General features: G+C 39.8%; 1 protein-coding gene across 1 annotated transcript; it reads right to left on the reverse strand.

Moving 5' to 3' along the window:
- Positions 1-869: 869 nt before the first annotated feature.
- On the reverse strand, positions 870-2,433 carry LOC120471830 (uncharacterized). Its single transcript, XM_039661750.2, has 3 exons — positions 1,596-2,433; positions 1,124-1,189; positions 870-1,007 (listed from the first exon to the last, which is right to left on the reverse strand). Exons 1-2 carry the CDS (start codon positions 2,362-2,364, stop codon positions 1,179-1,181), a joined length of 780 nt encoding a protein of 259 aa, XP_039517684.2. The 5' UTR covers positions 2,365-2,433; the 3' UTR covers positions 870-1,007; positions 1,124-1,178.
- Between the last annotated feature and the right edge of the window lie 9,112 nt (positions 2,434-11,545).

Genomic DNA, 11,545 nt, shown 5'->3' on the forward strand with positions numbered 1-11,545 from the left:
AACTATGTACAAACCACAGGGCTACTGTGGGTAGGCAGGACGAGTGTCTCGTGTTCAGCCGGGATGGACCAGATCCTCAATAACATAAGGTTGTTGGGCTCTGCTTACAGGATTTTTATTAGAATTTATAATTCTGCCTGTTTAATCGAATTCAGACTACCTCCAAACCAAAAGAGGCTTACGACCCTTGAGGATCCAACTCACAATGGGCAGGTGACAGTACTGGCGGATGAGGAACTACCAGCTCCCAGCATCAAGCTTCTACCAGTACTTCCCCCTTGAAGCCAAGGCAAAGCCAAACAGACGTCTGGTTCTATCGAAACAAGGAACGAAAACCGTCCTTCCCCGCTATTCTACAGCCTAACTACCCTTGAGAAAACAACGATATTTCAATCAGACCCATTCTTTGTTCTAAAAGGAACTCAGATTAAAAGGAACACTTATCGAAAACCGAGAACCGACAACTGCTCCTCCCATCTCCAAAAAAAACCCCATTCATTTAAAGGGAAATCTCAGCTCTCCCAACTCTTTGAATCAACAACCAATTATTAAAAAGGTCAAACTTCTTGTTCTGAAAGGGGCTCAGAAAAGGAGTTAATTCTGGGACAATCTTCCCAAATTCCTCCCCTCATCATGACATGCCCCCTCTTGTTGTTTCATAGTTTTATGTTTATGTAGCGGCTTCCTGAAGAAAAAAAAAAGCAAGTAAACTGGACTCATCTCTTCTTCCTCATTCTCAATTGGACGACCTGGGACCCTAGTGTTTCACAAAAACAGCAATGGTCTTTTAAACAGACATTTGGTAAGAAGAAAAAAAACAACTACATCACTCAATGCTAGCTCAACAATGAAAACCCTGAGACAAATTTAGAAACAAAATAAACTATTTATTCATCAAACCCAGTGCACAAACTTAAATTTCCAGCTGGTCCAGCCAAAGCTTAAATATTTCCTTTGCCGTGTCCGGTGCCCATTGTATCCCATCCTCCACCACCCTAAAATGGTCCCTAGGCAGAAGAGGAATACTGAATTCAGTTCTCTAAATTATATTGTTTAGAGCCCTAAGGTTCCGGACACAACTGTCTGGCACGCTATCAGTCCAATTGAGCATAGCCATACACACCACTGCATAAGGAAAGATGTAAGTCGATGCCTCACGGACCTTCTTCACCAGCTGTTCAGCTGTGCCCTGTCATTAAAACAAAAAGACAGGATCGTGTGTTGGGCCTTTGGGAAAACTGGTGTCTTATTTTTTAACAAATCATTGGCATGGTTCAAACTGGCCCCTGGAAAACTATGGACTTCTATGTTCCCGTCCCCTTATCAAGTGAGACGACTAAGATTGGAGTCCCCCAGGATGAGGATCGACTTCCCCGGGGTAAGACTCCAGAGCTTTTATTTATCCCCCTGGCTCTCATGTCTCTTACACAGATTCCAGGTTACCCCCTCTGCCTCCTGATCCTCCGCCTGGGGGACCTCCCGAGCCTGTTCAACGTGTGCCCGTTTTGCTGTCACTGGGCCACTGACTGGCATAAATACCACTGCCCTATCCCTCTTTGAACCCAAACATTTACTCCCATTTCCACAGGGCCTACCTCCATCCTGGACCCCTCCTCCAGAACCTCCATCTCCAGGGTCAACTCCGGACTGAGGCCCAGGTCCGGCATTTCCCAGGGCTTTCTGCATCACGCCAGATTGGCTTGGCGCTTTCCGGCGCCCCTCTGGGACCAGCGGAGCCTCCTGCACAACTACCTCCCTCTCTGCTCCTCTCTCCTTCACACGGACTTTCCCTCCAGACGCAGAAGAAGAGGAAGAGGGGAATGGTCCAGCGGCCTGGGGCAAATCTGGCTCCACTGGGGCCTCACTTGGCCCTGCCCTCTCCCCCTGGGTTATAATTCTAGTAATGGCCTCGTACGCTTCCCGAATCGTTCCTTCCCGGATTTTCTTAATATTACTCCGAGCCCACTTAGTGGCGATAACCAATGCATCCCTCCACCTATCCTTGGACATGTGATTCATTGCCAGTTTGGCCGCCTCCAAAGTGTCCTGGTAGTGTTGGGTCAAGATGTCCATCTCTGTATTTAGCCAATTATTGGCATTTCCAAAGATCAGCCATTCTACCGTTAAATTTGGGAATGCTGGCTGGATCCCCCCCGAGATCTGGGCCGCCAGCTTTTGAAGTCTGGCTGGGGGGCATTTGGTTTCGGATGCCACTTTTATTTCCCACACGTGGTGGAAGGCCCGTAGAAACTTATACAGGACTCGAACAAGCTCTTTAAACTCCTGATCTTTGTTCATTTTGTTTTTCTTTTTTCTCACTCCCCTCGCCTTACTCTCTCTGCCTGTAAAACAAAAACATCCCATCAGTATCTATCCTCACCCTTACACCCATTCATTCTTAACTTAACCAACAAACCCCCCAAAAGTTAAATAAAAGTGAACCAGGAGACACCCGCCCTGTCTAGGTGGTTGCTTCCCTAAGAGCCTGCTTGGGCTCGTATTTGTTCAATACCACCCCCAACCCAACCCTTTTGAGTTGAGAGAAAAAAAAACACCCACACAACCAACTGAAAAGGTAAGGAACCTCTCAGCCTAAACAAGAGCCTATAACCTATAACCACAGACCTCTAGGCAGATACAACTCAACCCGAGATGCAAGGTTTACCTGCACAAATCCCAGACTGGCAAACCTTCCAGCAGCCGAAGACCACTGTCAGGTAATCCCAGCCTGGCGTCTCGCCCCTACACCACAATTCGTGTACCTAGAGTAGATCTAACCTCGATCACAACCAACACCCCTCCGATACGGCGCAGCCCACAAATCCAAACCTCACGAATTGAACCCTGGTATGGCTCTGGCTGGGTTAGTTTTTTTAAGGGCAATTACAACAGTCCCCCACCCTCCTGGCACTGGACCAGGAGAGCGGGAGTCTGAGAAATGCATGAGCCGACGCTTGTTAGTCTATACCATTGCTCCTTAACTCGGAGTCTGTTCTTTCTAGAACCAAGGACTGAAAATGGAGAATACACAATAGTCCCCAGCTCGAGGTCTATAATCTACCAGTCCACAGTGGGCAGAACAGGAGTCGATAACACCCCGATCTCATTTTTTCCTTGTCAAAGTGAGACCAAATCCAAAATTTCAAAAAAAAAGACTGGCCTAGTGAACTACAGGACTACTGTGGGTAAGGTTAGTGAGAAAGTTGGTGCGGGCCTAACTATGTCCAAACCACAGGGCTACTGTGGGTAGGTTTAGGGAAAGAGCTGGTATAGGCCTAGAATGCAAAACAAGTACTGCTCGGTGTACAAACTGCTGGTCCACAGGCCTAGCTTATCTACAAGCGACAACCAAACACTACTTGGTGTACAAGCTACAGGGATACTGTGGATAGGTTCAGGGACTAAAATGGCTAATCCGTATAGAAGTACAGTCTTACTCCCTCAGACGATGTATGAGGGAAATATTCAAGACACTCTCATCAGTAGTGTACCTCAGATTCACCGGATGTTTCGATCGCTAGTCGGGATGGACCAGATCCTCAGTAGTCTAAGGTTGTTGGGTTCTGCTTACGGGATTTTTATTGGAATTGATTATTCTGTCGGTTTAATCGAATTCAACTCTTAGAAGGCTACCTCCAAACCAAAAGAGCCTTATGATCCTTGAGGATCCAACTCACAATGGGCAGGTGACAGTACTGGCGGATGAGGAACTATCAGCTCCCAGCATCAAGCTTCTACCAGTACTTCCCCCTCAGAGCCAAAGCAAAACCAAACAGACATCATCCGACTACCGGACAACCGCTGGATGCGTTGACTCCTGTATTGGAGTTTTCACCAAAAGGACCAGACCCAGGGGGGCTGGATACTTACCACCCTTCCAAGCAGCCCTTCGTTAACACCGCAAGGTATCCAGGCTACTCGGAACAGGTCTGCAAGGAATAACCTGCTTCTTTAGGCCCCTTTGTGAGTACCTGATGACTTAGAGAGTGTTGTCTGGGAAGTTCCCAAATGGCAACCTAACATTGTTGCCAATGCACCAACCCTTCCCTTGAGAGTAGAAAAAAAATTAAACAGATTTAATCCTTACCCAGGACAAAATCATCAACAATAGATACCACCAGATGGCGCAGCTCTTATATATGCTTTTTTGATGTGGTTACCTCTACCGCGGTGAGAAAAAATTCTTTCTGAAAGTTGCATTCCCGGCTCGTGCTCAACACGATTTTATCGATTTCTATCGAAACAAGGAACGAAAACTGTCCTTCCCCTCTATTCTACAGCCTATCTACCAAAACTTTAAGAAAACAACGATATTTCAATCAGACCCATTCTTTGTTCTAAAAGGAACTCAGATCAAAAGGATCACTTATCGAAAACTGAGAACCGACAACTGCTCCTCCCATCTCCAAAAAAAAAACATTCCTTTAAAGGGAAATCTCAGTTCTCCCAACTCTTTTAATCAACAACCAATTATCAAAAAGGTCAAACTTCTTGTTCTGAAAGGGGCTCAGAAAAGGACTTAATTCTGGGACAATCTTCCCAAATTCCTCCCCTCATCATGACATGCCCCCTCTGGTTATTTCATAGTTTTATGTTTATGTGGCAGGTTCCTGAAAAAAAAAAAAAAAACAAGTAAACTGAACTCATCTCTCATTCCTCATTCTCAATTGGACGACCTGGGACCCTAGTGTTTCACAAAAACAGCAATGGTCTTTTAAACAGACATTTGGTAAGAAGAAAAAAACAACTACAGTACATCACTCAATGCTAGCTCAACAATGAAAACCCTGAGACAAATTCAGAACCAAAATAAACTATTTATTCATCAAATCCAGTGTACAAACTTAAATTTCCAGCTGGTCCAGCCAATTCTTAAATATTTCCTTTGCCATGTCCGGTGCCCAATGTATCCCATCCTCCAGAATCTCCATCTCCTCTAGGGTCCACTCCGGACTGAGGGCCAGGCCCGGGTCCACATTTAGGGTTAGGGCTAGGGTTAGGTTAGGGTTAGGGTTAGTCCTGAACTTTTCTTTATTTTAGTTGAATCATTTATATAATAAATACACTATATTTTTCCCTTAGGGTGAAAGATAGCTTGAACATTTTCTGACGGTTTTTACTAAGCGAGATGTATGCATGCAAGATGTCTTTGCCGTTTTGCTTTGTAAAAAAAAAAAATGAAAAAGACTGAATGTGCGTAGGTGTTGCATATACAGAATATGAGAAAAAAGATATCAAACAAGGATGACAGAGTTCTCTTGTCTCTAAGGTCTTGTAGTTTCAGTTTGAGGATGGTTGTGGGGGAAGTTTTACAGTTTAAATGATCATTATAGTGCTTTAAATGCCGCTGAAGTTACAAGGACGCAAAGACAAAGACACACTGAAGGAGAGAGAGAGAGAGAGAGATTCTAATATACTTTACTGTAAATTAAATGTTCTTTTATCATTGACGTATCAGATTGATTTATTTGCAGATAAATATTTTTTCTTAATCTGTAATAGGTTTAAAAAGCTTCTGGCATACAAAATATGGTGTTGCCTGATATCCTCTGTAAAAAAGCTGTACTGAGGAAATCTATCCAGTGTGACTGCTGTGAAAGAGCCTTAAAAGATTTAGAGCTGAAACACACTGTATGTCTGTGATCTTGAACGCTTCTCGCTGAGCAAGCTTTTGGAAATCTAAGAACTAAATTCAGGCAACAGTTCATTAATCAGAGCAATATATTACCATCTGCTACAGCTTTGGCCTGTAAATATTTACAGTGAGTTTTTCATTCAGGTCAGCTACCGTCATGGCAGAACAACAGTTCTGTGGGATGTGCAGAATCAGCCACCACACATATGATATCTTCTCTTCTCTTGCTGATTTAATAGCACACAATTGCTGAAAGCTAGTTACATGAATAATGACACATGTGGAAAAGGCGTTTGAACGGACACCCATTTCATGTTTTCTACCACCACAGTAACAGAAAAAAACCTTTTTAAAGGAGTAGTTCACTTTTAAAAAAACGTTTGCCGATAATTTAATCACCCCCATGTCATCCAAGATGTCCACGTCTTTCTTTGTTCAGTCGAAAAGAAATTAAGGTATTTGATAATGGACTTCAATGGGAACCAAACGGTTCAAGGTCCAAATGAGAGTTTCAGTGCAGCTTCAAAGGGCTTTAAACGACACCGGAAAATGAATAAGGGTCTTATCTTGGACCCTTCGAGTCATGACTCGAAAAAAGATTTGTACAATTTGATGAACGAGTTCGAACAGGAGAGTCATGAACGCGCATCACGGAACAGAGCATGGTGAGCATTTTTGATTATAAAACTTAAACTTTTTCATTTATTTTTTTAAATGACCGATCGTTTCGCTAGAGAAGACCCTTATTCATCTTCTGGTGTCGTTTAAAGCCCTTTGAATCTGCACTGAATCTCTCATTTGGACCTTGAACCGTTCGGTTCCCATTGAAGTGCATTATATGGAGAAAATGCTGGAACGTTTTCTTCAAAACCTTAATTTCTTTTCGACTGAAGAAAGAAAGACATGGACATCTTGGATGACATGGGGGTGAGCAAATGATCAGCAAAAGTTTTTTTTTTAAAGTGAACTACTTCTTTAAGGCCATTAAGATTGTTAGATGATCAGCTGCCATTTTGGTTTTGTTGACTGGACCAATAAAGTCTGATTTTTGACTTCAGAGATTATTAAGCAAAGAGAGAAGACCTTTTCCACAATAGCAAACTTGTCCGTCTAGGTCTTGTTTATATTGAAAACAATGGCAAAGTAGCACAGTGGAATGGAAAAAAAAGCATTCTGTCTGAACGGTCCTAAAGTATGCTGCACACTTTCAATGTATTTTGAGAACTTGCATAGAGTATGTTTCTGGCCTTAGATCTCTTCAAGTTTTTCATGTTGCTACTTCGCTTATATTTATTCATTTTGTTATATTTATTGATTTTTCTTTTTTTTTAACTCAGTGTATGTACTCTTCAGTGTATTATTTACCTTATCTTTTCACATAGTGAAAAGCTGTCATCATTAACTCACTTTTATTTTGTTCTAAACCTGTATGACTTTTCTTCGTCATGCAGGAACCAATGATATTTGCCATTTCTGTTGTCAAACTGCAGATTTTCAGTGAATTACAATGCCAATGTCAGCCTGTTCCTCACACAAAGCTATTGAATGACTTCGGTTATGTGGATAATTGATGTTCTTTTGGTGTTTTTTGTCCTTTTTGGTTTGTAACTCAATCCTCATTTACTTCAGAAATATAGAAAATAGCAGTGTGAACATTCTCTAAACATCGTTTTGCGTGTACATAAAGAGGATTGAAGGGTAAATAAGCTAATAGCAAATATTGCACAGATTCACAACAATTAGATTGTTTGTTCAGATTTGTTCCAGTGTCTCCTTAACCTTTTCCTCAGGTTATATGAAATGCCTGGATGATTGGAGACATTTCTCACTTTTGACAATGTCTTTAAAACTGTAGTAATTCACCATGTATGTATCTAAGTTCTTCATTGTCGTATTACTGTGTTGTCTTAACTACTGGCACAGATGGACCAATGTATGAGATTCTTTGCTTGTCTTATGATGCCACTGTGGTGATGATGCATTCTCTGTTTCTGATTGTACCTGCTGAAAACCACTTTCTATTGCCATTTACTGTATTATTGCTTTCTGAAGATTTTTAAATGTTTTATATAATGTGATGGGCACATTTTCACAGCTTTGAAATTCTTTCTGGCTCTCACAATTACACTAAAATGTTATATGTTATATTTTATGTGGATAGTCCCATTGAGAAATAAAATCTCTTGGCTAAAATGGCAGCACAAAAAGTTTCACATAAACAACTTAAAAACACATAACAACAATGCATACATACAATTTTATCCAGCATATGACCACATACTCTCAGAAATTAATGTACACAAAAGCAGTCACTGGGAGTCAAAGGTTATATCTACCATTTTGGTACTGATATGTACACTTTTGGTGCCAGTATGTATTTTTGAGGTACTAACATGCACTCTTTTGGTAAAAAGGTGTATGTTTTGAATACAGCCCCAGTGAAAGCTTTTGTACCTTTTTTATGAGAGTGTAGGTCAAAAATGACTTAAAACATGCAAATGTCCTTTAATTTGGTCTGTAAAAGGAATTATTTTAAATATTTAAAGACAGAAGTGTTTTAAGGATTATGATACTGTGCAGCTCACTTCATAAAAAGATGGTAATTTTGCCAAGCTCCAAATGGACCTTTTAAAGGAATATTTAAAAGAATTCTAGTAGATCTAGTTAATCTAGTACATAAGATAAAAAATACACATATAAGTGGGTAAAAAATACACATAAGTGGGTAGCATGGTGTCACCATTCACTTTTTCATAATTTTTAAAGGTGTGTAAAAGAAAATGTCACGCACATAAATGTGTCCATTTAAAAAGTATTTGTCACATCACATGACTATTTAGTGAAGGCAAAAATGTACAAACCCAAGAAATAACCATGGTACACACTGATTTACTGTACATTATAGCATTACCATAGACTGCTTGAGTTTTCTGTTAATTCAAGTTTTGAGAATTCAAAATGGCAAATTCGTTTAACGGTATGATGTGTGACCAAGAGAGGATGTAATGACTGAAAAAAGTGAAAGTCAAGTCAGAATTTATCCTCTGCATTTAACCCATTCAAGTTAGTGCACTCACATTAAGAGTAGTGAGTAAGAACACACACACACACGGAGCAGTGGCGCTCAGGGAGCGATTGGAATCGTTCATTGGAGCGATTGGGTTAACTATCAGGCCATGACTGCCCCAAATGAGGTAAACTCCAGGCCAATTTTGAAGAACACAAACTTTAAAGCTGTGTTGGATTTTCACATTTTGAATTGATTGGGTGTTTCATCATATCTTTTTGGTTGTGGCATCCGAATACATTTTGTGACCACAGCTTTAGCCCTTCGTTTACTCAGAGAACAGAGCCAGAATCTGCCAAACAGAGGATTCAAACCTGCAGTTTTAAAGGCTTTTAGCTTAATTAAAGTTCACAATGAGGACATTTATCCAGTCTTGCAATAAGTTCAATTATAACTGTTGTTGCTCATTTTATAATGCCCTTTCTTCATGATATTGCAATATCAAGAATATTACAGTGCATTAGAGCCCTGATCGTGGCAGACATTCAAGCCCTAAAAGTCCATACCAACTCTGTCCACAGGGGGTCATGTGTGATTCACAGTTGTGGAGTGAAACTGGGAGTTTCCCACAGGATGACATCTTCACCATTGTGTCTTGTGTTAACTAACAACATACTAATTTAACCACGTAACAGTATACAACAGAGTTATAATGCGATTTGTATTAAAGGATTTCAACACGACACAAAAGAGATATCCTAATAGATATTATTTAGTAGTTTCCAATAGTGATCACTACTGTGATTCCCAATAGGATAAATGCTCTTGTAGGACATCAAAAGAAAGCATATATTTCAGAATTTTAAAACTCTGGCATCTCTGATTCAATTTGATTTCATTAGGCATCCTTTCAGCATTAATAGAAATTTCCGTACAAATATAAAATCCTCTCAAAATATTAGGGCCTTCATACCGCAGGAACTAAACATTTGTGTCACACCGAAACTGCTTCCCACAAGTCTCCCACTACCTCAGGAAATGCTTGATTGTCCCAAATGATATGCTAGTCAAAAGGACTTTGATACAAGGCAAACATAATGTGTACAGGTTATGTTTGAACATAAATGAATGAGCCCAAGAAGTCCTGTACAATTACCCTGCGGTCTTTTTGATCTTGAATGCTTAAACGATGCCACGGACCACAGACACTTTGCTATACTCTGGTTAAGCCTGCATCTATGTCAACTTTTGTTCTGGAGTTCAAAGTTACTCTATGACCAATGTCAGGTTTAGTGTGTCTGAAGTTTCAATGCACAGCGCATGTTTGTGTATGATCAAGTCAGACTGAAGGTTTTGTAAGTGTTCTCTCATGCATTCCGTATGACGTGTGTATTTGTGTCTGTGTGTGTTTACCTGACTTCACACTGAAAATGGGAATTGTCTGATAAGAGCACTTTGAAGTATTTTTTTTTTTTAATGACTTTCTTTTTAATAAAAAAGCATCCGTCTGTATGCACACACACACACACACACACACACACACACACACACACACACACACACACACACACACACACACACACACACACACACACACACACACACACACACACACACACACACAAACAAATGACCATACACAAATGTAGAGGGATCCAGATATTTCCCAAATTAAAAAATATTCAGACTAGCAACAATAGTAATTCATACACTGTAAAAAATTTGGAGTAGGATTTACTTGAAAAAACCTTGCTAAACGATCTCACTCAGAAAATGCTAGTAAATTTATAAAGATTTGCAAAGTAAAAACCTAAACATATTTATCAGTAGCTTTAATTAGAAATCTTTAAGTTAAATTTACTTGGAATGTGGAATTAAGTAAACTTTACAAAAAATACGTAATTTTAACTCGGCTTGTAAAAGGTTGATTAATACCGATTTCCTTTGCCTTTATATTACACTTCACTAAAACAAATATCTTGAATTTTATTAGTCATTTATAGTATGTTCTTTACTTAGATCATCTAAGTAATTTATATATACATCATGTCAGACTTTAAGCCTTATGTGAATGCAAACACCTCAATACTTGGTAGACAATACACAATGGTGGTAACATTTGATGGATCGTTTTTGTGTTTGAATGTGTCGTTTTAAGCAAAAAATTTACTCGAAATGTCACAAAATGGCAATTTACTAATACTGAAAACAAAAATCAATGATAAAACAGTGTAAATACAGCTGGAAACCCAACACTATCTCACGACCAATTCGTACGAATTCGACGCATGATTAAAAAGTGGCTAATTCGTACTAATTCGTACGACCTCACTCGTACTAATTCGTACGATTTGTCTAAACCCACGTGATGGTTAGGTTTAGGGGCGGGGTAAGGGGTAGGTCATTCGTACGAATTCATACGAATTGGCCAATTCGTAAAATATGTACGATTTAGCAAAATCGTATTAATTCGTACGAGTGAGGTCGTATGAATTGTTACGAATTAGCCAATTTTTAATCATTCGTCGTATTCGTACGACTTGGTCGTGAGATCGGGTTGGGAAACCAGTGAAAAATGAACCTCATTAATTATTCCAGGTCCAGTGCATGATGGGAACCCCAGTATCAGAAAAGTTGAGTAATTTTTACTTAATTTTATTGAGTTGATATTACACTTTCATTTATACTTGCTTGAAATAAGTACTGACATGGAATTTTTAAATTCTTGCCTGAACTAACTTTTTCAAGTAAATTACATTTGGTTTTTTCACTAGTATTTACTTAAACAAAAAATCATTTTTTACAGTGTAGATATTTGAACAAACCCCGTTCCCTAAATATTAGACTTGAGACGTTTGACTAAACCTTTGCAGAAATTCCCATAAACATTATTTCTGAACATT

This window comes from Pimephales promelas, chromosome 4, assembly GCF_988280905.1.
Source record: "Pimephales promelas chromosome 4, fPimPro1.hap1.1, whole genome shotgun sequence".
NCBI lineage: Eukaryota > Metazoa > Chordata > Actinopteri > Cypriniformes > Leuciscidae > Pimephales > Pimephales promelas.

Bases quoted from the DNA above. Each gene is read 5' to 3' on its own strand.
- LOC120471830 (XM_039661750.2), bottom strand. From the start codon at position 2,364: ATGGGATGTTTTTGTTTTACAGGCAGAGAGAGTAAGGCGAGGGGAGTG.